General features: G+C 32.1%; 1 protein-coding gene across 1 annotated transcript in view; it reads left to right on the plus strand.

The window, feature by feature from the left end:
* Positions 1-27,775, plus strand: part of NNT (nicotinamide nucleotide transhydrogenase) — a 112,584-nt gene that overhangs the window by 70,416 nt on the left and 14,393 nt on the right. The window contains exons 18-19 of the mRNA XM_051990558.1: positions 6,735-6,894; positions 9,781-9,862. Of these exons, the coding sequence (XP_051846518.1) occupies positions 6,735-6,894; positions 9,781-9,862 (242 nt within the window). The remainder of the gene's footprint in view (positions 1-6,734; positions 6,895-9,780; positions 9,863-27,775) is intronic.

Raw genomic sequence — 27,775 nt, forward strand, 5'->3', positions numbered from 1 at the left:
ACTGATCTCAAAGAATCAATATACATATTTTGAAAATTTGGTTTTCTTTTGTGATTTTATTTCTTGATGACAAAGGCATTATAAGTCACTGAATAAAACTGAATTGTTTTCTGAAGTAAATTTTATTGCCCAAGAAGGATCTCATGTCACTGATTAAGAAATAGCGATTTTAGTTTTACAAGTAATTCAGAAAGGAATATGACATCCTTGTTTCTTCAATTCTCAGTATGAAATATATTTTGGCAGTTCATTTTTTTTCTTTTAATTTAAATGAAAATTTCTTTGTAATATTTTTGGGAGGATATGTTATAGAATACGTAAAGATTTCGTTGTAATTTTGACCATATTATAAAATAATTTCAGGATTTTGACACCTTACAAAGTTTTGTAGAACACATATGACTTTTCTGATTTTGATGGTTGGGTTAGGAATTTCATATTTTTAATATCAACACTATTATGTTACTTGATATTTCTTTATATTTATATGAAACCTTATGAGGAAGAAATTTCTAATGTTATTTTGTATTTTTTAAGTTAAAAAATTCTTTGAAAATGGATGTGATCATATAAATTAAAACTTTAGATTGGTCTTGCTTCTTTGAAAAAATCCTGATGGCCAGCAGGGGGCAGAAGATTTGCATTATTAATACAATGGACTTACACACATTTTAAAAGTTAACTGTTTTTGATCTAACTGCTAATACACTAATTTTTTGTAGCCTCATAGCCCTATCTGTACTAGTCTCTGTGCTTCCTGTCTTGCTATCTCTTGGAAAAAAGTCTTCCCTATGATCTTTATATTTGTTAATGACATTTCTGACACACCTCTGTTGGATCTCTTCTTCTCTCTTTTTTTTTTTTTTTGGGTTGAAATTCTTTTTAATTTGGGATGTAACTGACATCCTTATCCTGTAGAATAATGATAAGGAATCTTTATCACAGCTCCTCCCTTCCTCCCCTCCCCCCCAAATCAATCTCAATCTCTCTCTCTCTCTCTCTTTCTCTCTCTCTCTCTCTCTCTCTCTCTCTCTCTCTCTCTCTCTCTCTCTCTCTCGGTATGTATGTATGTATTTATATGCATATATAGATTTCCCCCCAGGTGTTTCTTGACATCTTTCTCCCCTCTTCTTCATTTAATTCCCATATTTCTATATTTTGTGTTTTCTTTCAACTACTAAGTCTTCAGATTTCCTATTAGCATTCAATATACCTGTTTATTGTACTAAGTATCCTGTTTGAACACTTATGGGAGAATATAAATGTAACAGCTCAGCTCACTCCAATATTCTATTTCTGGTAGCATTACCAATTTGTGATAATTTGTTTCTAAATTAAAGTATATTTTAATTCTTAAGGTAAAATTTCTGTTTCCTGTTCAGTTTAACTTAATTGTGTTACTTTTTAATTGATTTTCTTTGATTTTTATTTCATATTTTTAGGTGTAAGAAATTGACCTTGCTAAGAAGGTGCTTAGAAACACATGGGAAGGAAATTGGCTGTTCAGTCAGGAAACCACAATAAAGGCACAATTTTTATAAGTAATTGTTTAAAAAAGCTTACACCAAGACAAAAGTACTTGGGAAGAACAGGCATATGTTGCTTTAAGCAAACCAGATATAGGAAAAATTAAGATTATCTAAAATATTAAAAAAAAATCTTATATGAGGAGCAGCTAAGTGGCGTAGTAGATAGAGTCCCAGCCCTGAAGTCAGGAGGACCTGAGTTCAAATCTGGCCTCAGATACTTTATACTTCCTAATTGTGAGACCCTGGGAAAGTCACTTAACCCTAATTGCCTCAGCAAAAAAAAAAAAAAAAAAAAAAAAAAGAAAAAGAAAAGAAAAGGAAAAAAAAAAACATCTTCTGTGGGACACACACACACACACACACACACACACACACTCACACTCACTCTCATTCTCTCTCTCTCTCTCTTTACACAAATTTGAATTAGAAAAACTCATCTTCTCAATGCTGGCCAAGGTTCTGGCTTTGACTCTTCTTGGTAGGTGGTTGGCAGTGGAAGTGGTGGCAGGACAGGTGCAGACCTGGGGCCCTTTGTTCTAGCTGTAGGCCCCTAGGTAGTAAAGCCTCTGTCTATAGGCACCTCAGAGCTGTAGGGCGGCTGAGGATACCATAGAGCCCCATGAGGAGTCTGCAGAATGGTCCTTCAATGAGAGTGTATATGGGAGACTAGGTCTCTGTCTTGCCTGAGCAGGAAGTACAGTGACCCTCCGGGGCCCAATCCCATTGCTGATTGGTTTGGAAGCATTAATGGGCTCTTTTTCTGGCCTAGACTGGCTAATCCTTTCTTAGGCAGCCCGAAAGGTTCCCGCTTTTAAGGCTCACATGTTGGTTCTTAGTGTGGACACTTGAGCAGCTTTAGCTATAGTGCTTCTCAGAACTAACAAGCATAAGCAATTTGCCAGCCTTAGACTCTCCCATGAGCAGGGAGTACAGAAGGGCATTACCATGTTTGCCTCAGATATATATTGAGTGTTTATTTTACAAAGAGAAGCTTATAAAAATTCACTGTGTGATTCCTTTATCAAGATTCCAGAGTGGATTTAAGATGTGACTCAGTTTATAAAAAATTGATTCATGCACAACCAGTCTGGAACATTTCTGTAGACTTAGAGGGATAGAGAAAGAGAGAAAGAGGGGGAAGAAGGCAAAGGGAGGAAGGGAAAGAGAGAAAATATGGATTCATTGACAAAGAGAAGTGTGATATGGTAGAAAGAATATTGGGATTGGAGTCAGGAGACCTAGACTTAATTTGGAATCGTTAATACTTAACCCTTAATTTGTAATTGTAATTATAGGGAAGTCAGTCTCTGTGAGCCTCAGTTTCCTCATCTCTAAAATGAGGATGATAATATTTGTAATCTCTATCTTCTATTGTTGTTGTGAGGAAAAGTGCTTTTTAAGCCTTCATTCTTTGTATAATTCTAAGTTATTATGCCTTCTCTTTTTTTCATTTAGGCTTTATGGTGAAAGAGTAACACAAAGGTGCAGAGAATGTGTTTTTGCACCTACAGAATTGTATATCAAATGAAGAGCAGATTCTCAGTGATCTGGTTATTTCATTATAAGATCCAGGGAAAATTTGTGAGTGGAATAAAAAGGACATGATTTTTAAACTTCTGGAAGGCAGGAACTATTTCTTCTTTTTATCTTCAGAATCTCGTATGGAATAGGCACTTCATAAATGAATGGAAGTGAAGGAGCTGAGGATAGTCACTAGAGCCAGGGGGCTGGACAAGGGATAGCCTTCTTTTTCTTTTCCTTCAGCTTCGCTTGATCCTGCCTTTGCTTTTTGTGTCCCTGAAGAACCTATCCGCCATAACCATGGGGCAAAGCATAAAAAGATCTGGGTGATGATCTTAGTCAGCACCCGTTAAGTAAGAGACAACAGCTTCATTTTCCTTCTTTGCAAAGTGCTACTTTTTAAGGTCAGTATCCACACGAGTTGGTCAAAGGAAGATTTTTTCCAAAATGTTACCACATCTTGAAGTTGTCTAGAGGACTTGGTCTATACTTTCTCATTATATACCATTTGTTGACATGGTCAAAAAGGCAGCAAATGAAGCATTTTGTCAGCTAAAGCAGATTTTATGCATGAGAAGAATGTTTTAGTATTAATTAATTAACACTTAGAAAATGTTAAGAAAAGGATGCTCATGCATGGCATTATTGCTCCATGGAGCAATAGCAATGGTTATTGCTCTGGCTGAGAGTATTGTAAGACTTTCTTTTGTTTTCAGATTCATTTCTAATAAAATGTATTTGGATTTATATGAATTAAGAGATTCTTAATGAAGTATGATTTTTATAATAGGTTTAAATCACTTGAAAGGATCTTTTTGTAGTCATATAAATCCTTTTGTCTTTCTGAGAAGCTAAGGACTCTTCAGTATTTAGTTCAGTGGTCACAGGAGATCACTTAAGTGAAAAAAATCACTTAATCATTTAAGGGTTTATAAAGAATCTATTGAAAAACTTATTACAGTGTTGCAATGGTAAATTCACAGAATTGAGAAACAATTCAATTTTTAAGAGACCGCATGAAACCAGTCTAACAGGGTTTTAATTGTGAATACACATTAACAAGTGAACTTGATTGTTAAACCGCTGTGGAGTTTTTTTTTTTCCCCATTTCTTTCTCTTCCTCAAATACAGCTAGACATAAAGAACACTTTGTTAATTAAATATCTATAGAAGTCTCATTTCTTTTCCTTCAAATGCATTCAATTTTTTAAAGAAAAATAGCTCATTTTTAGTAAGATTAAATTAGTTTTTTCCTTTCATAATACTGAATTGGAGTTAACTCCAAATCAGATTATTCTATCCTACAGTAGCGAAAGAGCCTTTTTTTTTTTTAAACACGAATTGTTTCCTAAAATGTTCCCCAAAATTTACGAGAAAATACATACTTAACTCTTAAAACCCCCCACAAACTTGTATCAGAAATAGCTAGTCTGAAATCGCACTCTTTGCGGCACTCTAAACACATCCTGTGCTATCTATATTGTCTCATCTTTCTATCTCTTATACTGTTTCTTGTATATGGAATGTCACTGGGCTCATTCCAGATCTGTTCCTGTTGAAAAGCTCCTCTCTTTCCCTGATTCAAAGCTACTATATCAGGTCCTTCAGTCTCAAATTGAATTTGGTTTGCACCTTTCTAAACTATAAAGCATTTATTGAACATAATTATAGTATTTTACATCACAGGTTTTTATATTCCCCTATGCCTGATTTTGAACTTTGCATCTCTCTTATGCCTTAGCATGGTGTTTTATATATCATAATCCCAAATAAACAAAATTGTTGAACTGTCTTTAAACCACTCCTCAGGATTAAAAACAAATTGTTTACCTATTTTATTGATTTAAGTATAGTCACAAAAAGGACTTCCAAGAATGTCCCTAAACAATTAAAAGTGGAATAGGTTAGAATTCTTAAATATATTCTATTTAGGTTTTCACCTGGGATTTAGTTTTAAAAGGATGAATTGAAGATTTGAATCTTAGTGGTCCTTTGTAATAATTAACCAACCTTAAATAACATTTAAAAAATTTTTAAAGTGAACCCTTGAGTATTTAAAAATACCTTTATAGGCATTCCAAATTTTAGAGTGTCATAATCTCAAAGAAATTTGCTAGAATTTTGGAATGCGTATTTGTCTGGTGAACTCACTTTGATTCAAACAGTAAATTGACCTTGGAAAATTAGAGGTCAAATACTGACTGTGACTTGTACTAATTATGTGACTGTGGACATTGTGGCTAGTGTAATCTCTAGTGTCTGAAGAAACTCTCTAAGAGTATGAAGTTATAGATGAGTTGTCAGTTTGCATCAGTGGAGAGAGTTTCTACACTAGAAATGACCTTAGCTAAAAAATTCACAACCTCCCAACTACAACTACTCCTGGCCATGTTCTGATGTGGGGGTCATAAGTTTAGAGCTGGAAGAGGTCTTAGAACCCATCAAGCCCAACAATGTTGTTTTACAAATAAGGAAAATGAGGAACAAATATTTGAAGTCATTTTGGCAAAATAACTAAGTTTTTAAATATCAAAGCTGAGATTTAAACCCCAAATCCTCTGGTTTCAAAGCCAATTGTACCATGCAGAATCTATCAGCTTTGGTATTGGTGCTGCATGTTCTCAGGTTGCTTTTAATAATTTGGCTTGTGTCTCCTTTTCTTACTTTTATATTCTTATCCCACTTTAGTCTTTTTTTTTATCAAGACTTCCTAAACAAAATAAAATATTATGCTAGCCTTTAGATAGAAAGCTGTCTTTTTTTTTTTTTTTTGCCACTTCTATGCTTGCATTATAAACTACCAGAATTTTTTTCTTAAGAGGAAGAACCTTTTTACATTCTGAAGCTCTAAAATTAGCTGTAAAGCAGCAAGAAGATGTCAGTAGCAAAGTAGAATGGGAGAAATTTTAGAATTATTTGTAAAAAGTTAGCAACTGAGTTGTAGTACTGTAGTACCTTCACATAGGACCGGTAGACTTTATTGTGTATAATTTGTCTTTAGTTAAGTATTTTAAATCACATGTACATCTGTCTTTCAAAAACATTTAAATATTTATAGGCATTTTATGATATATTTTGCATAGTGTTCTAGTTAAATAATTTTTGTGCTGCATGTTTTGATGGTTGAAAATATATTGTACTGAAAGTATATATAGGCTTAACATAAAAAACCCTATAATGAACGAGCCTCAGAAAATGAGAAGGCTATACTTCCTCTTGTTAACGACAGGGGGCAGCATTACTCCAGTGAAACAGTTTGGGCCAGTTCGCTTTCCCCCAGTTCCATTGCCTCCACTTTGCTGCTCCCAGCAGTTCCTATGAAGGCTTTATAGGGAGTCACTTTGTAAAATTCCCATTTCCTGTGATTCCTTGCTATCATTGTTTCACACTGCTGGAGGATCTGTACATAGGTCAGGCAGACCATGTCTAATCAGGATTAAGACAGTTAATGGGTGTTATCTGAGCTGGAAATTTTTCATAAAGCTGTTTGCATCTTATCTTTTATTGAAGCACGCATGGAAAAAGCATATCTGTTTGATGGTGATAATCTTAACAGGTGAGAGTAAAGTAGATTAAAACTGCTTGCTTCTGTCTTCTGAGGAATTAAGTTTTTTAAGTTGAATAAGCAGTTTTTTCAGTTTTATTTGTTGTTTACTCTGAAACTCCAATGGTTTTAAATTCTAGGCCATGAATCGTTCCCTCACTAATGTAATCCTTGGAGGCTATGGCACAGCTTCGACAGCTGGTGGGAAACCTATGGAAATTTTTGGCACTCACACTGAAATTAATTTGGATAATGCTATCGACATGATAAAAGAAGCCAAGAGCATCATCATTACTCCAGGTAAAAAACAAACAAAAAAAGAACCAGTTGATAATTTCTTTTGAAGAGTTCTTTAAAGTGAAGGATTTTCTTTTCTTTTTGATAATTTGAAGATATTAAAATAAAAAAAATGAAGAATTCGCTTCTGAAGGATAGCACTCAAGTTTTGAGAGTTGCATGGAGACTAATACAAATGCCCCTTTAGGTTCCCAGTGAAAAACTTAACCTTATTTGTTCTTCTTCATTTCCTTTATTTATCCCATAAGTTTTCTTAGCCTGAACAATCTGCCTCTAAGTGGTAAACATCAGCCTTTTGTGGTCTTGCCATTCTTGACTAGAATGATGGTATGGAAATTTCATATAACTGAATTTTTATTTTTAAAAATGACAGAATTTGCCAAAACCAAATCAAAACAAAAATAACAACCAAAAAACCCGAACAAAATAACACTTTATTTCAGTATCTTAAAAATACATAATTTTGGCCTATCTATTCCTAAGTACTGTTAGAAGCTCAATTCAGTCAATTAGTCTGCCAATAAATATTTGTTAAATGCTACAGTGTACCATAAAGGTAGTTGAGTGAATTGTACACAGTCAAATAGATAGTGTTAATGGCTTTGGATTTGAAATAAAAAGTCTTCCAGACTTCAGATCTAGCATTCATTCTGCTTTGTCTCTTCAAGAAAGTTCTATGGGTTGCTCACTGGAAACTTCTCTAGTTGATTTGTTCTGAATTGGTGGTTTCACAGAAACTGTAATTTAAAAAATCCCCACGAATCAGGAATTGATATGGTACAGTCCAAAGAATATGAAATCCCAAACAGGAGATGTTCTCTTTTCTGTGCTAATGCTTAGCTGCTATGTAACCATAAGTCAATTATGTAACTCTTTTGAGATTTCAGCAACTTTACCAACATAATGTTTTTCAGACTGTATTTTGTGGACTCTTGTGATCCTACAAAGTAATTCAAGTAATCATAATCAGAAGATTGAGTGAGATGATATTTGTAGCACAGTACTTGGCACATGCCAGGATACTTAATTAATGCTTATTCTTTTCCCTTAATAGTAGGAAAAAACATTCAACAATTCCTTTTGCTTAAGTTTCTTGAGAATAGGAATTGTTTCATTTTTCATAATCGAATTCCCCAGCACCTTGCACAGTACTTAGCACATAATAAGTGCTTGTAGATTGCTGTCTGTTTTGTTCATGCTCAACGTTTACTTGGTAGTAAAATCATTGGAGTTTGTTTCTTACTGGTTTTGAATTAGTCATTTTATTTTTTCTTTTCAAATATAATTAATTGACCAATTTAATATTTTCTCCCAGTTACATTAAAAATTTTTTTTTGCATTTGTTTTACAACTTTTGAATTCCAGAGAGTTAAATATTGTACTATCCAATAATAAATGAGGAACTATCAGTGAATGAATGACTATGTGTAAAATAGTAGTTGTCTACCAATTTTTACTTAATAAAGTTTTTTTTTTTGTGGCAACACCAATTATGAGATTTTGAATAAAACTCTAAGTACAGGAAAAACAAGCAGTAGGAACAGATTTTCAACTTGGGCTTATTTTTAATCATCCTGATGCACAGGGGTGTGTGTGTGTGTGTGTGTGTGTGTGTGTGTGTGTGATGTTACCAGATTTTAATAAATAGTTCCATAGTCCTGACAAATTTACAAAAGGATTAATTAGCAAATTCTAGTTTAAAAACAAAGCTCTCAAATTTCTTAAGTGAAAATGTGATGAATGAGAAACTTCCAAAAATACTAGCTTATTCAATTCAACAGGCATTTCTTATGTAAGTAAAAGAGAAAATGAAAATTGTTTTGAAACTTCTTACAAAGAAAGCCATAAACTTCTTTCTTACAAAGAAAGCCATACTATATAACATCATTCCTGTTATAATAACACTCATGTTTAATAAAAAATCATATTCTCAGTTTTTTATAATGTTAATAGTTTCAGAATAAAATTGTTCTGAAAATATAAGATTTTAAAAAACCAGCATCATTATTTGATGAGTAATGTTAAAAAATGGGATGTTTTTATCTTTTTTTTTTTTTTTTGCCAGAGTTTTATCTTTTGGGGTTTTAGCACTTCACAGAATTTGGAAATTATTGAATTAGCTTTCTAAGAGATTGTTTTATTTCATAGGATAAACTCTCATCTACTTCCTTAATACATTGAAAGAACCTTTCATCAATATGTATATTCTCTCCATTGACATAACTACTGTGATCAAAGTAATTTGTCATCTAGTTGCCCATCTGTTTATAACAATTTCACAATTTAGTGAGACTGAATCTTGAGTGACAGATAGGTACTCTCTTGCAGTATCCATGAATGAAGACCTTTTGGTTTTAAGGCTCTACTAGAGATAACATTGGATCACTATAGTTTCCAAACTATGATGAGACTTCTGAATAGGATTTTAAATCTCCAAAAAGCACTTATATATCATTGTTATGACATATGTGATAGTACTTTGAAACAATTTTTTTTTGTGGTATTTCCAGTATCTTATTAACATATGAGTTTAATAAGCACTTAAAGATTTTTCTAAAATGAAATTTATTTTATTTTTTTAGTAATGGTGTTTTATCACTTGTGTACTGATTATCTAAAAATGGGAATGGTACAATCAAATGTTGGTTTCTACGTTAGCAGTTCCAAGTTATAACCCCCCTTTTAGGTTAAAATCTGAAAAAGACAAAGCTAATCATTTCTAAATAGGCCTGGCATTCATTATTCTTTGTTCAGGTTAAATAATTTTGGGTTTGGAAAGCAAAATGGGCAATTAGATCTCACAAAATTATAAGGGCAACTAAACTTAAGATATCTGAGATTAAAGTAATTGTTATATACACTCTTAAATGTTATAAATATTTCTTACAGGCTATGGTTTGTGTGCAGCTAAAGCCCAATACCCGATAGCTGATTTGGTAAAGATGCTTACTGAACAAGGGAAAAAGGTCAGGTAAGTGATTTTTTGAGATCAGGAAATAGTTGTAAGGAAATTTTTTTTTTTTTTTAATGTAACACCTCTATCTCTGTCTATCCAGCAATCTGTGTAGAATTGTAAAAAAAGGAAGAGATGGCTTTTGTTCTTTTTGAGTGTAAGTGGGATAGTTGGAAAATCTTGATACAAAATAGCCATGAGACTTAACCTCTTAATGCTCTTCATTTAGGTAACTCCTAAGTTGTAGAATAGGTTCTGACATGCTGATAAAAGATATTCCCTTCTCTAGGGAGTTTCTTGTACCAAAGAAATTAAGATCCAATACCTATATCCCCTGTCCTCTTTAAGATTACATTTAGGTATGATCCCAAAGAAGTTGAGCATACAATTAAAAATCCATTTAATTAAATGCTTCTATGATTTTTACTATTCATAATATTGACTGTTTATTGCTAGTAGTACAAATATAAACATTATGTCAATTTAAAAAAAGAAATGCTTCATCATACCTAATGGCAGTAGAATTGTTTCTAAAAATTGAGATTTTTTTTTTTGTTTGAAGTTTTTTTTTTTTTTTTTTTTCAGGGAGAGGTAGGAAAATAAAGAATGATGGGACTTGTAGACCAAGTTATTTTACATTATTTCAAGCTAGAAATAACACAAAAAATAAAAGCATAATCATGTGCAAAAGTGTTAGACCTTACCAGACTCTATTTTAATTGTGAAAAAGGCTGACTTGACATATTCACAAATACATAGACTGTATCTCCACATTTATAGAAAGATACATGTGTATCTGCCAGGAAATCTGGGTAAGGTAAATGCCGTAACTTGGAATCTGGATGAAATATCCATTAAAAAACAAAAACAAAAAAAAAAAAAACAGCAAAAAAACCCAAGAAAACTTGAGTTGAGGGGATTTATAAGGGCTCTTGCACCCTGTGATGCAATTTGACTCTATCTTTGAAATATTTCTAGAATTCAGCCCCTTTTCTCTAATTTCCATTGATAACATCCTAGGACAGGCCTTTATTTCTTAATCAGCAATTGCCTCTTAATATGTCTCCTCATTTTAAATTATCCATCAAAACACTGCTGCCAAACTAATCTTTTTTGTTGTATTCCTTATAATCTGCTAAAATTGCACTCAATAGAGATCCTTTATATTGATGGAGGTATGTATATCAGCAAGCAGTTATCAGTGACTTCTTGGTTGATTCTCTTTAGCAGTAATATAATAGATTTTTTCTTTGATATCTTCTTCCTTAGATTATCTTGAGAATCAGTTTTTCTGTTTCCTCAAAATTGTATCACATTCACATAGATCTCTGTACACAAAGTCCAGTTCTGCTTCTTTTTCACATTTTTGTTTACCTTAATGACATTTTAACCTTCTTCAAAAGCACATCTGGGACTGTAATTTTTAGTTCAGATATGCTAACCCCATAGAGCATGATAGTGAAAAGAGTTTGTTATAAATATCTTTTCAGATTTTTTCCATCTTTCATCTGTTTATCTCCTCTTTTTAGTTTCATCCTTAAATACCCCTCAGATGACTTGATTTAGCTGAGTCTTTTGCCAAGATTCTTTAAACAAGTTTTTCTCTCCACTATTTCTTGTTATTTTATGATACACTACTGCTTATTATTTCCCATAATTTTTTTTCAGCGGGTTTTATAAATGAGATTACATTATAAACTGGTGCTGATTTTGGGTGTAGTGTTTCTACTTGTCAACTAAAACTAATGATTCCTAAATCAGTTTTTAGACTCTCTGAGTCTCTTCCTCATATCAGATCAAGTAAAAGACATTGACATCAACAATAATTTTTTCATTAGTATTATTGTTAATATTAATGTTTTTTACTTGATCTTTTCCCCACATTTGCACATCAATGGCTTATTTAAATAGGTCAAGTTGAAGGTTAATTGCTGCCATATCTTGATCTATAGAAGCAACATAATGGTTATATATACAAGTTGACCTTGTACTTAGGAAGACTATGGTTTTCATCCTGTCCTTGACATAATTTTTGCTTGTACGATGCTGAGCAAATCACTTAATGCCAACTCCCTAGACAGCTTTCTATGATTATTGAGTTATAGTATTTGTAGAGAAAATTTCCTTATCAGGAGTAAAATCAAAGGCCCAGAGCAAAAAAGAATGTTTTTTCCTCCTCAGTTTTGTTTTTCTAGATTTGTATTAATTTCAGTCTTTGCTTTAACAAGTTGGTAGTCTGGTGGCTGATTCAGAAATGTATTTTCTAATTAATAATGAATGACTTCCTATCAGTTAAAATAGAATTTATATATAATTTTTCTGATATTATTTGATGTGTACTATGTTCAGTACCTTTTATTTCTTTTCTTTAAAAAAATTTCAAGGCATACATGCCTGAAAGTTTCTATGCCTTGACATATGACATATCTATGTTCTTTCTTCATTTCTTTCTTAATCCTTCCTTCCCTCCTTCCTTCCCTCCTTCTCTGCCTGTCTCCCTACTTCCCTTTCTCCCTCCCTTCCTTCCTCTCTTCCTTCCTCCTTCCCCAGTACTTTATCCATTGTGCCATCTATATATCTCTATATATCTCTCTCTTTAAAAAAAAATATATTTTATTTTTCCAAATACATATATAAATAGTTTTCAGCATCCATTTTTCCTCAGCAATTAGGATTAAGTGACTTGCCCCTGGTCACATAGCTAGGAAGTGTTAAGTGTCTGAACTTAGATTTGAACTCAGGTCCTCCTGACTTCAGGGCTGATGTTCTATCCACTGCACCACCTAGCTGCCCCTCAACATCCATTTTTTATAAAATTTCGTGTACCTAGAAATAAAAAAGATTAGTAAAGAAACTTTTATTTTCTTAAAAAAGAAAATATTGGATCAGATGGCTCAGAGGACAAAGCACTCCTCCCTCCCTCATTTCATTCCTGTTCCTATGACAGCAAGCAATCTGATATAGGTTAAACATATTCAGTTCTTTTAAACATATTTCCATATTTGTCATGTTGTATAAGAAAAATCAGATCAAAAGGGAAAAAAATGAGAAACAACCAAAGAAAAAAGGTTAAAATGCTATGGTTTCATCCATATTTAGTTTCTATAATTCTCTTTCTATTATAGATTGCATTTTCCATCCCAAGTCTATTGGAATTGTCTTGACATTGTTAAAAAAGAGCCTTCATAATTGATTCTCACATAATTACTGTTGCTATGTACAATGTTCTCCTAATTCTGCTCACTTCACTCAGCATAAGTGTCGTATAAGTCTTTCCGGGCTTTTCTGAAATCAACCTGTTAATCATTTCTAATAGAACAGTAATATTCAATTACATCCATATATCACAATATAATCAGCCATTTCCCAAGTGATGAGCATCTACTCAGTTTCCAATTCTACAAAAAGGGCTACTACAAACATTTTTGCACATGTGGATCCTTTTCCTTTTTTATGATCTCTTTGGGATTCAGACCCACTAGAGATACTGTTGGATCAAAGGGTATGTACAGCCCTGTAGCCTTTTGCTGTTCCTTTATCTCATTTCTTAATTCTACACTATATATAATTATATATATATCCCAATATTTCTGTGATGCAGGTAGCTGGAATACTATCTCATCTAACTGTTAGATGTTAAGATACACAGGGATAGTTAACTTCCATATTTTTATGTGAGGTAACCTTTCCAGTAAAGGAACACTATTATATAAGGTATAAAACTTTGCTTTTCTTTATATTATTTCAGTTAATGATTCTTCTGATTATTAAGAAATTGACAAACCTAGAAATAAAAAAGATTAGTAAAGAAACTTTTATTTTCTTAAAAAAGAAAATATTGGATCAGATGGCTCAGAGGACAAAGCACCAGCCCTGAAATCAGAAGGACCTGAGTTCAAATCTTGCCTCGGACATTTAACATGTACTAGCTGTGTGACCTTGTACAAGTCACTTAAGCTTGTGTTACCCCTTCCCCCCAAGGAAGTCTCATTCTTCAGTTCGTGTGGTTAAATGCTGAATTCAATCATAGAGTTTGAATGTTATTGAGGTTAAATGGGCAATCATACTAAATCAAAATCATATTTGAAAAATACTTTCTTGCAGTCTTAGAAAGAAGGTTTTTGTTTATGCAGCATACATCTTTTTTTCTCTTATTACCAGCCTAAAGTGAAGTGCTAGGGGAAAAAAATTAATATGTTATTGGTCTTTAATTGGATGGATAGATTAAAAGTTAGAGAATGTTAAGAAAATATTGAGCCAATTTGAGAGAGGGTGGGAAGATAATGGCAGAAAAAGTGGGACTGACAAGAGTGGTTTGGGAGGAATTGAGTTCATGTGGAGAGAAGAGGCATTTAAGAATAAAGGGAATTGTAGGGAGCCTTTATTTTTGATGGAAATTTAGGTTTTATTTATAGAAAAGTAGGCAATATTAGGAAAAGATTTTGAGAAAATAATATCAATTACTGTTTTAAACTAATTTCTCTGGTATTGTATGGAACAATTAATTATTTGAAAGGGGAAAAAAGTTCTTGTGGGGATACTTGGTATTTTCTTGACTTTAAATTTGTTTTTCCCACTTGTCATTCAAATAACAATTAGTCAACTATTAGTTTGATTCTTGGTATTTTATACACATTTTAGGACATTCTTTGGTTTAAAGCATTTGTTTTCTAGGATAGAAAAAAAGTTGTTTGTTGTAGATAAGTAGCTCATTTTTCATCTCTGAGACAGATAAAAGAAGAAATAAGTGATTTTTATGCTTTTCATTTATGCATTTATTTCTTCTTCTTCTTCTTTTTTTTTTTTTTTGCTATAGTATGTTTGGGCTGTCAACATGGCCTGTAACAGATTTATGTAAATGTTGTAGCTGAATTCCGTAAGGCCTTCTCCTTGCTAATGTGGTGACAGTGCATCATCATGTTTTTAGTTGGTTTTTCTTCATAGCTTCTGTGTGGGAGTTTTCCATTTAAAAGAATCATCAGAGATATGATTAAAAAAAAAAGTTTACTTAGTAGATTATCCTTGAATGAAAGAGACTCAGATGATCTTTAGGAAATTATGAATATATACATACATATATATATATATATATATATATATATATATATATATATATGCATCAGTATTTTTTTTTTTTGAATGGGAAGGATGTCTGAACAAGAGATGACTGCAACAGTTACCTCGTGTTTTAATGAAATAAATCTGTATTTACAGTTTGCGGTAATTTGGTCCTTTCATCACTTTGTGGAGCTCCCACGGTGTTCATTGAGTACAGCTGCTGGGCCCTCTGGTTTCAGGAGGTCTGCTGTGCTTCAGGACCCCAGCATGCCCAACATCCAGATGTAATGACACACTTGCACACATCCGTTGTGGAAGAATGCCAGCATGGACATACGATTGTCATCAATTCGTTATGCCCAGACTATGCCAAGAAAAATTGCATCTGTCACACAGTCTTTCTTGCTTCATGGCTTATGATTGATTTAGAGACACTGTTATTTTCCTTTATTTTAGCCCTAGCCATAACATGCTAGCAAAGAGCTGAGATTATATAATATGGCACATGATATTTTATGACTAAAGCTTATTTTAGAAAGCCAAGAGGGTTCAGGAGCTCAGATTTTCTTTGGTAGCTGAACAGCATTACCTCACAGCTGCCTAAGAAGCCCCTGTGGCCTGTCTTATGCTTAGACTTTAAGAGAGCTTGGTAAGAAATGTGCTTATGCTGCAGGACCAGTGGACATTTTTCCCTTTACTTTTACACTCTAAACATATTGAACTCTAGTACATTTATTTTTGAGCCAGACAAATCATGCCCAATGAATGGATGTTTGATGGAAACAGCTGTTAGTATTATTATTATTATTTAGCTCTTAAAGAACACACTTCAATGACACTTAATTTATTTTTAATGATGCTATTTTCTCAGGTAATAAACATTTGTTTTCCCTGTCTATTGTCCTGCCTTATAACAAAACTGCATAGTCATGCAAACAAAGTCTGATCAAAGAAGATTTTATCTTTTTTCAACAAAAAATATTTGTTTTACTGGGCATATTTATCACCTCTCTATTAGGAAATAGGCAACATTCTTCATCAATTGTTCTTTGGAGTCATAGTGATCATTGCACTGAGTGTAGTTCTTAAGTCTTTCAAACTTTGCTAATATTTAAAATGTTACAATTTAGGATGTTCTACTAATTCTGCTCACTTCTCTTTCCATCATTTCATATAAATCTTCCCAGGTTTTTCCAAAACCATTATCAAAGGGCTAATATTTGAAAGTTAATTAATTTTCAAGGTGTTTTTCTAATATAGAGGGTGTTGTTTAAAGTAATAAAAATGAGTCCTAGTGAGATCACACATTGGAAGTTCTGAGTTGTTGAGAAAAGAGCTGAGTGTTATTTGAAGTTTTTGCTTTCCTCTATGCTTCAAAGATCTGTGATTTGATTGATATGACTACTTCCTTTGGAGACCCCCTAACTTCTTTGTTGAGTTCTGGCCAAAAATCTTCATTACCAGGTAGCAATATCTCTAGTGTTTCTCTTGCTATTTCTATCTCCACAATACCTTGCATCCATCTTCTTCTCACTAGTCACATAAATACCATGTTAGTTTAGGCCTTCTTCAATTGTCACCTGAATTATTGCATCTTAGTCAGTTAGATTTACCTTGTCTCCTACAAGAATCCATTCTCTGCACAGCTGCTAAGTAATTTTTCTAGAGCAGTGATGTGAACCATGTTGCTACATTACTCAGTCAACTTCACTCCCTCCTTAATGTTTAAGAATAACTTATAGACCTTTTAGTTTGGTTTTTAAAACCCTTCACAATTGGCCTCAAGGCTCATTATAAATGAATTCCCTACCTACATTCTATAGTTAGTCCATCTCCCTTCTTTGGTGTTGGTTCTTCTTCATTTCTGAAATGTACTTTCTTCACTTCCTGCCACATAGAATCTCTTATCTTCTTTTAACATTCATTTCAACCATCACCTTCTATAGCCTTTCCTGATTTCCCCAATTTTTAGCACCTTTCTTCCCTTAACTACCTTTTATTTGTTTTGCCTTTATTCTGCTTTTATCTATATAGGTGCTTGTCTCTTCTGAGAGCATGTAATCTTATTGATAGCAGATACCATTTTTTTTGGTTTTGTTTTATCCCTACTGCCTAATATAGTATTTAGCACATAGTATGTATTTAATAAATGCTTGCCTCAATGGTGACTCTTTCTCACTTATTGCAGTTAGTTTTTAGACAGAATTGTCCATCTTTGGACTTGTGCTTAAAACCTTTCTGATAGGACCTCTTTGAGCTTCAACTTTGTTAAAGTTGCCTTTTAGAATTTAGGATTCTAAGTGTGGGTTGCATCCATTCCTTGAAAGCATTGATTGGAACAGTACTTGAACCTAGGTTATAGCTTATAGTTTATATAAGGCTTTATGACTGGATTAAGGGCCCAGCCTGTGATATTATTTGTATAGGAATGTTAGTCTAAATGAAGAGTGAAGATTAGGAGCTTTCAGTTACCCAGTAGTGCAAGTGGAAAGAAAAATCTGCAGTGTATTTCTGGGTAATGGTATGCCAGATAAAGAGGACCATATAAGGTAAGGGATATCATTTGTACTGGAAGTAGTTTGTCTTGTGAAGAGATGTTGGGTGGGCCCTGCAATAAAGATGACAGTAAGTAGATCATGAACCACCTGATCTCAGACTGTATTTTACAGCATTCAAGCAGATTATGAAGAACTCACATCATGTTTTTGAGAGTTATGTTTGTATTAAGTCACTCTGTGGTTTGGCCCTTTTTGATTTGGATAGGTTAAGAATTGCCTTGTGATTCCAAATGATAGCATTAAAGAAGCAGCAGCATAAATTTAATAACCATTTATTTTAGCATGTCTACAAAACTTATTGTTCATTTATTTCAGTTGTGTACAACTCTTTGTGAACTCATTACATTTTTTTTTTTTTGACAAAAATACAGGAATGGCTGGCCATTTTCTTCTGTCTTATTTTATAGATCTGAAGAAATTGGGAGTTGAGTGACTTGCCCAACATCAGACAGCTGTTAATTGTTGGAGGCCAGATTTGAACTCAGAAAGATGAGTTGACTGATTCCAGACTTGGCACTGTATTCTACAAAGCTAGTTTTTGGCAAAAACTAGATAATCAATTAGATATTACTTTTACATTTGTGAAAGAATTTAGTTACTAGTGCCAAATAATTCCTCAGGGAGTTTCTGCATTCCTTTGTATATATACTGCAATTTCACCCCTAAATTTATCATTTCTTCTGTGTTTGCCATGGAAAATTATGGACAACCATACTGTTAATATGGTTTGTCAAACCATTGAACCCTCAAAGAAATTAGGAACTGAAAATTATAGAAAATGTTCATTTTTATTCTGATCCACATCCAACCCATTATGTATAGTTGCTAGAAAATATTTAATTTGTGACGTATTTTGTTCATCATCATCAGCAGTTGTTTCGTTTGCGTTGCGTTCTGTATGTTGGGGATACATACGGTCTAATGCAGATGATTGGTGGCATGAATAATGGCTGAGAAATCTTGTCATGCTGAGAGACTCAGCTTAACTGTTGCCACTTGCCTGACAGGAATTTGGCTTTGTTACTTTCTTCTTCTTGGCTAAAGTTTAGCTGACATTCATCAAGTCAATCTTGCTATAATTTACTCCTTGAATTTGGGACAGCACTTAAATACTTTGGGATTCACTTCCTCCTCTGCAAAATGAGATAATGGGAGCCATATAATTGATATAAATTTTCTACTACTCCAAATTGGAATAATAATAATAAGTTCCTTTTCTTGGCAATTAATGATATATGTAGCTATTCCAGTCATTAGGAGTAGCCTTGAAATTGGTAAAATGAATCTCAACACTGGAGTCTGGTTATTTTTAGTTCTTTTAGTATGGGGTATTTTTGTATTTTTTCTGAGCCTTATTTTCTTCAGTACAGTTCTTATAAATAGCATAAAATATAAATAAAATTCTGCCTCTCAGTCCATGTGCAAAATGTTGTATGTCTTGGTTACAATAATAATTTTATTTTGTGGTACCTACTAGCCATAGCATTTGAAGAGCCATTATCTGTAAATTTTTCTGAATCAATATATGTCAGGATGTGGCATCCTGGAATATTAATTAAATGAGATAATGTATATAAAATGTTTTGTTGGTCATGTAAACTGCTTATCTTTTTAATAATTACTAACTAATACTCTCATGTAAGATTATTATTCCAAGTTTTCTCATACATTTCTTAATATAGTTAGTATATAGTTACATTAAGTTTATGTTATTTAGACATGAAAACAGTGTTTAGTCATCAAGCTTTGTTTTGAGACTTAGAAAATCACCTTTCATCACAGAATCATAAAGTGGGTGTAAACTTCACACACCATCTTCTACTATCCTTGACTTTGCCAAGAATTTTCTCTGCAACATAAGTAACTATTGACAATCCAGCTTTTTAATGAAGACTTCCAGTGGGGAGGGAGAGGCTGGTGTGAGTTATAGAAAGTCTTTCTACCTGAGGGAGCCCATTCCATCCTTTAATTAGGAAACGTCATTATTATTACAGATTTTGAACTTAAACTGTAACCACTTTCCTCAAACAGAATCTATATTGACACGTGTTTATTTGTATCTATGTGTGTGTGTGTATAATCATAGGGCATTCTTTCTTAAAAACATGTTACTGATGATTTTTCTTTTTAAATGCTCACAATGTATTAGGTACATATATACACAGTAGCAGATGTGGGAAGTGGCTTTCTGGAAGCTATACCTTAAGTTTGCTTATGGAACAGACTTATCTTTTAGTTCCTATTTCCTATGATAATTTTTTCCTTCTTGCACTTTAGACATTACCTTGATAAACTATTTAGTTTTCATGAATTTACCCAATTTATAAAATTAGGGAAGGCTGTGAGCACCTTATCTTATTCTTGGTATCAGTTCTTAGAATCTGAGAATAATAGAACTATGGAGTTGTTCAGTTTTCTGAGTAAATGAACTCTGGGGGGAATGTTCAAGTAAATTAAATAACATCCCCCCCCTCTTTTTCAGTATCATAGATTTTAGTACCTCTTAATCTAGCGAGACTTTTACTTAAGCCATTGTAGAGAGATAGGTATCAGTTAAGGGTCTTTTGTGAAGTTGGTTCTATAACCTTTCATGAATCTATTTCAGAATTTAGAAGCTTTCTGCAAGCAATATCATTTCCTATTTTTCTTACTGTTTCTCATTTAAAAATTACCCCCATCCACCTTAGAATCTGGGGTCTTTAAACTTTAAAAAATTTGATAACAATTTTCTTTGTAATCCATTCTCTATTCTTAGCTGGTTCCTAATGTGTTGAATGTCTTTGGGATCTAGTTAAAAAAAGAAACTAAAGATTCTTTATTAAATGGGATACTGGACCAATTGAATTCTTATTTTAGAAGCCTTCTGAGTTGTGATTTTATAAGCATTTCTTTTCTCTTATGACACTAGTGCAGCAGCTCTAATTTTTGAAAAAAGAGACCCCTTTTATGTTTTGTTTCACTACTTTTGCTTAATGAATTTGTTGGATGATTAGAGTTATTGCTTATTTGGGAATTATGTCAGGAACTGGCATTGGGATGGTAGAACTCTGAAAAGTTACATTTAGTCATCCTTCAAAATACAATTTGATTTTGAATAGTTTAGCTTAGTAAAGAATAGATTAACCATTGAGGAAGAAAAAAATTTACACAATGATTAAAGAGATATATTCTCTTAAAGTTGTATTCTAAGAAGAGTTTATATTCTGCTTTTTTCCTTAAATATTGGTGCTTTTGTGAATTTTCTTTTTTAATTTTTAATGTGTTTATATTAGGAAGAAGCTGCTAAAAAGAGAAAGCATTTCAAAAACTTTAAAAATGTTATCCATAATTTTTGTCTATGTTTCTGAATTAATGCCCTGAAGACTATAGTTCCTTCTTTTGATAAACTAGTGAGGTATGTCTAGATATTTCTGTGATGCAAGAAGAAAATATAGTTTATTTTAATAGTCATGGTAGTATCCATGAGATGAATGTTTTATTCCATTAAATAGCTAGGCATTTCCAAGAACAGTTGCTTCTGTGAAGCACACTCAGTAGTACATATTATACCCATGACCCATGCTGACAAAAAGTCAAGTAGCTGTGTCTTCTTCTGGAATATGTGGAGTCTGAAGTGTAGTATAAGGTTATAATAAAACTGTGTTAAAAGAAAAATTTATGAGGAAAAGTCATTATCTTCTCTGATGTTTTTGCATTACTCTGCTCTCAGATTTTACCTTAACTACATTCATGGGTTCTTTTTCTATTTATTTATTAATCTATTTGTAGCGTTATTTGTGTATCTATTATTTAATTTGTTTCTTCATTTATTTGTCTCTCTGTTTATTACTTGTTTTTTGGTTAGCTGATCTAAAAAGCTGAAGAGATTAGGTCCTTAGTGAGAGATTATTTTATTCATACAATTTATTTTTCTTTTTCCTTTAAAATTTTTTGTTAATATCTTTGTCTTTACATTGAAATAATTTCTTATTTCTATCCCCATCTTGACATCCATTGAATTCTTCTTTCAATAAAGAAATATAATTGAGCACATACATGATATAGTGACAATATTTGTCAATGTATGCAATATTGTATTTTAGTAGTCTAATCTCAATCTCTGCTGTGAGGAAGTATGTGTTTTCTGAGGATTGTCATTTCCCCCAATTAATTTGAAAGATACATATCTATGCAAATATGTTGTTGGAAGCTGAGTAATTATTCCCATATTTAATTTTCCTGGTTGACTATTTGTATTTTCCAAATATTCTATTGAAACTGTGGTTGTCATATTTTTTAATGAGAGAAATGGTATAAAGAATTTACGTTTTCCTGGGTGGTTATTAAGGTGACCAGAGTAAATGGTAATTTGTGCATATTCAACTCAATCAACTGAACAAAGTCATTGTTTGTTGCCACAAATATATTCAAAAATCTAGAAATAATAATTTGTTGATCATTGAATTTGATGCATTAAGAGTTCTTGATTGTGATCAAACTTAGAAATCATAACAGTGCTATCTCTTGGCTTAGATGATACTTTGAATGGAATTAAAGGCTTACAGTCTTTGGCATCATGAATTGGAGAGCTACTTTGATATAGCAGGAGCATGGAACTTGGGAGCAGAAGACCTGGATTCAATCTTGTCACTGTTATGGTGACTCTAAGAAAATAATTTAATGTCTTTGTGCTTCACTTGCCTCAGTTATAAAATGAGATATTTCTGATGTAAAGGGAAGTACTTTGTAAACTGCTAAGTAAATTTGAGCTCTGGTTATTAATAATTATCATTGTCATTTATAATTACATACTGAATATTCCTTTTTAGAGGTAGAAATTTAGCCTGGGAAATGTTGAAAAATTAGAATAAAATGTTTTTTATTTATTGTAAAAATATTAGTCACTATGAATGTGACAGATAAGTATTTTTTTAAAAATGTGAAGATATGGGCAGTTTTTATATTATAAAAGGCACAATGAAAATATCTGCAAAATGCTTTTAGGTAATCAATTTAAAGAAATTGTGAGAATCATTTGTTTCAGCAAACCAAATTTTGTACTGCCAAAAAATCCCCATACTTCTGTGTTTTTACTTTTTTTTTGTGGATATGAACAAATTTACGGTAATTATTAGTTGGATATAGTTTCTAATAATTATTTTCTTTGTAACAAAATATATTTTATCACACTTAGTGAAAGCTGCTTTTAAGTATTTGGTTAAGTACTCTTACTTTTAAATACAGTCCCCTTCTTATCGCACTGGTGAAAACTAAGAGCTTGGTAGCTTTTCCATATCAAAATTCTGGATGATCTTCATATGCTGATGTAACATAATAATGTTGGGAAATCAGCTTTGGCCATCATTTCCTGGAAATTGCTGGTCTTGGCCAACCAGTGTCTGAAATAATTTATTTTAATACATATTTTGGGGAGTAGCCAGTTGCTTTGGCCAGAATTGATAGTTTCTTATGATTACAAATAGTAATTGACTCACTAGAATGTCTGTTTATATGTATGTGTTTTTGTATGTGTACTGTTGTTTTTTCCAAACTGGCATACTCCTTTAATACTGCCTAATGTCTCAACAACTTTAATGCTTTGAAATCTAGCAGTATAATGTATTAGGCAAACACGATCCAAATCTAAAGTTGATCAGTCCATTGGACTTCTAAGGGATAATATACTAACTAGCTTGACTTTTTTATTTCTTTCTCATTAATTACAGAACAAAACCAAAATTACATATTTATACAATTTGAAGTTAAATGTCTTAAAAGATTTACTAGTAAAAAATTTTTTTTACAGTGGTTTTCTGATTTATTTCCTAATGACCTCAGCTAAAGTACATGTGATCAAAAGATACATGGTATAATTTAAAATACAAAAAGGATTTATTAAAAACTCTGTATTTTAAAGGTATTTAAGACATACATTGGAGAATTATGAATCAAAAGTTAATTATGTTAATCATTCAGTTAAAAGTGAACCCTGTCATGGAGAAAATGATAATTCACAGTACCCTGGAATCTTACAACTTGGTCCTTCATTCTTAAAGAGGATCCTATCATCAGGGAGGTGATGCCATGACAGGCGAGGGAATTGAATTTAAGTGAGGGCAAGGACTTAAATGGGCAAAGTCACCAGTCTTGCTGTCTCTTTTGGAGTCTTCTGGGTCCAGTGGCAAGATATAGATTAGAATAACTGGCAATAGCCCTGGATGCAATAGCTTTTTAAGTGAGGTCTTTAATAGGTTTCAGCTTGACTGAAGCAATGTCCAATAGGTGATTAAGGCAAGGCAAAAAATGAAGCAGAGAAAGTCCTCTTTTACATAGTCAAAAAAAAAAATCAATTTGGGTAAGGATTCTAGGTCGTAACCTAGCTTGTCCTTTGATCATTAGACTGTTCTACAGTCTGATGTAGTTGTAAGAGCATAAGGAAAGGCAGCATAGTATAGTAAAAATGGTACTATTTCAGTGTAATAATTTAGTTCAATCTTGCTAACCAGTTGTGTGATCATGTAAATAATAATCCATCAAAGCTTCATTGGCTTCATCTTCAGAATGATGAAGTTATACTAGTTGCTCTCCAAGACCAACTCTATATCTTTAAATCCTTGATAAATTCTCATCCAACCTTTGCTCAGTTAAGTTCACTTTTAAAATCCTCTTTTTCAGTCCATCTTCTTGCCCTTGGAAGCAGTCTATCTAAAACTAATTTTAATGACCGTCTTTCTAACTTAATTTCAAGAAAGTTTTCAATAAGTCACCCTAACATATTCAAACTGTACTTTTTATATTGAAATTATTTTTTATATCTAATATCTAGGAAGTATTTGTTTATTCTATATAAAACATACTTGCAAACCATTATTATGTTATTTTTATTCATTCTTTTAGTTAAATTATCTCAGCTTCTTTTTATTTTTATAAATCATCAAAGATCCTTTTTCAAATTAATACTTTTTTTTATAAAACATAACTTCCATTATTTCAGACCTGTAATTCTACCAAAATGGCATTGCTCCTACTTTGATTTTGATATTTATAGGCATCTCTGACTTTTACAAATTCTTTCTTTACTGATATAGATTGTAACCCCTCCATGACTTTTCCTTCTATTCAGTTCTTATACCTGTATTTCCATAAACCCATGTAGTTCAATCCAATGTACTGGAAGTTATCTTCTAGTTATTTTTGTGTGTCTAGGGATGAGATGAGGGTTTTCAGTGTAGTTTTTGGAATATTTTTCCTTTTTCTATTATTCTAGCTATGTAGGCTAACCCACTTCTTTTTTTAGTTGTTTCCATGTTAATATCTCTGTCATTACTCTTCTCATGCTCAAATTATTGCGATAATAGGCTGAACTTACTTAGGTCCATGTTCATTGTGTACTTTTGCATTGTCCTTTTGATTATTTGTAATTTTGATCTTTTGAGATTATGGTGTCTAATGATTTATAGTCATGTAAACATCATCAGGATAATATTGTGTTAAAAGAACTTTGAGGAAGTGATTTTAGGATCATTTAAAAACACTACACATTTTCACAGATGTGATTCAATCTGAGCTTTTGCCTTTTCAATTCTTGGCCCAGGTATTTATCCACTTATAGTGTTGTATGTATTGTAGAGTATGAACACATGCTTATAATATAAATATAAGAAAGAGCAAAGAAACAAAACTTTATGCTAATATTCTTAATGACTATCAACGCCCAAATAATATACATTATCAAAGAAGCAATATAACAACACCTTTATGATTAAAAGGTACTGGGAGCATGAATGTAGGACTTTACATATTTACACTTGCATATATGTTTTTAAAAGTGTATATACACACATAAACATATTGATAAACTCAATGGTCTGCTTTATAACTACATGGCACAGTTTGGTCAATTTGTATTTTTTCATATACTTTTTCAAGTATTGATAGTTACACTACTCAAGAGTCCATGAATTTGTATTTTAAACTGTTTTGATAACTTATTTCACTATAATTGATTTCCTTTATAATTCTATCACAAATGAAATTATATATATCTAAAATTCTAAAGTAATGGTTCCCAAAATTTTTGTCTCAGACTTCACACATTTAAAAATTATTGAGGGCGCTAAAGAGCTTTTGTTCATGTGGGCTATATCTATCGATATTTATCAAATTAGAAGTTAAATCTGATAAATTAAAAAAATATTGTTTTATGAATCATTTAAAATAAAAGTAACAAACTCATTAGGTAACAGAAATGACAAATAAAAAAAAACCTTATATTTTCCAAAACAAGAAAAATTTAGAGAAAAGAGGAACATTGTTTTACATGTTTTTGCATATCTCTTTCATGTCTGGCTTGTTGGATTCTCATGTGTGAATCTGAATTTGATCTATTCTTTTATGTTATTTCTGTTAAAATATTTGAAGAAAACCTCTCCTCACAAAGATATGTAGTTCAAAAAAAAGGAATATGTTAATAGGAAAATAACACCTTAGTAATATATCATGAGAATTGCTTTGACCTAGAGATTCACCAAAAGGGTTTCAGGAACTCTTAACTCAAAGAATCCATAGATCATTCTTTAAGAACTGCTGTTCTGAAGTATATAAAACATGTACATATACATGAAGGACAATCTTTCTGATTAAGTTTGGTCTCTTTGGCATCAGTGGTTGGAGTATAGACTTGCATTACTATAATGTTGAACCGTTTTCTTGGATTCAAACAGTTATTCTGATTTTTGAGATTATCCCCAGCACCCTTTTCTCACCTTTTTATTGACTGTGAGGACTACTCCATTTTTCCCATGGGATTTTTTGTCTACAGTAGTAAAGTAATGACCACATGAATTAAATTCACTAGTTTCTGCTCATTTACATTCACTGACACCCAAAATATTTATGTTTAATTTTTGTCTCCTATTTTAACACATCTAGTTTACCTTGGTTCATAGATCTTACAGTACAAGTTCCTATGCAGTATTGATTTTTGCAGCACTAGATTTTCCTTTTTTTCCAGATATATCTACAGCTGAATTTTTTTTTTCAGCTTTAGCCGAGTCACTTCATTAGTCCTGGAGCTACTTGCAGTTATCCTCTCTTTGCCAGTAGCGGGCTCATCTTCTGATGTTCTATTTTAAATCATTTTAATGCTGCCCAGGGGCTTTTCTTGGCAATGATATTAGTGTGGTTTGCCATTTTCTTCTCCAATGGATCACTTTTTAATTCTTTCTTTATTCCTGATTTTCTTAGAAAAGATCTCTAGTATTTCTAGTTTTAGATGTTTACTAAGGAAAATTCCATTTCTTACTTTACTTTTTAAGTGCTTTTAGAAAAAATAGAAATGAGTGCTGTATTTTGTCCAAACCTTTTTTTGGACATTTACTGATATAATGTGATTTTTATTGTTTTTATTCTTAACATTTTCTATCATTAATTTTTCTAATATTGAACTAGTCCTATATTCATGTTCTCAGTACCTTCTAGTCATATTTAAATGTGTTGTTATATTGCTTCTTTGATAATGTATAATATTTTTGGATTGCTAGTCATTAAGAATATTAGCATAAAGTTTTATTTCTTTGCTTTGTCTCTCCTATATATTGTAAGGAGGATTTTTCTAGGATCATTTTCTCTCTTTTTGCAAACAGCTTATTTAAAATTCATTTTTTTCTTTGAATATTCAATATAATTCCCTTATAAATCCATCTGGTTTTTTTTTTTAATTTCAGGAGTTAATTTATGGCTTGCTCATTTTTTTTCTCCTGAGATTGAGTGATTCATATTCTCTTTCCTATTATGATTATCAGGACATCTTATATTTTTATAAATATTCTACTATTTTATTTATTTATAATGTTATTACCATATAATTAAACTAAAAGTTTTAAAATAATTCCTTTATTTTCTCATTATTTCTTGTGAATTATTTTTCACTTTGAGATTGATGATTTTGTTCTAATATTTCTTTTTCTCTCGTGGAGTCATTTAATTTTGAGTGGTCTATTTTGATTTGAAGGGATTTCATTATTTGGTAATGTATTTTACCTTTTATTCTAAGACATGTTTTCCCCCTATTTTAAACTATTTTTTTACCCAAAGCTCTTGTTATAATTTCACTTTTTAATCTTTTTCTTCACTTATTCTAGGTAATGATATATTCTTTAAGGCTAAACCAATTTTTTTCTCTTTAAGGTTCCACTTCCAGTTGCTATAGATTTACTTTTAGCTTTTGAGTTTATTGCTTGGATTTCTTTCACTTCAATATTTCTTCATAGGATTTGGTGTTGTCTTCTGTTTTCTTATTTATCTAACTTTGGTTCCTGGTTTGAGATTTTGGGTC

The sequence above is a fragment of the Antechinus flavipes genome, chromosome 1 (assembly GCF_016432865.1).
Source record: "Antechinus flavipes isolate AdamAnt ecotype Samford, QLD, Australia chromosome 1, AdamAnt_v2, whole genome shotgun sequence".
In the NCBI taxonomy this organism is placed as follows: domain Eukaryota; kingdom Metazoa; phylum Chordata; class Mammalia; order Dasyuromorphia; family Dasyuridae; genus Antechinus; species Antechinus flavipes.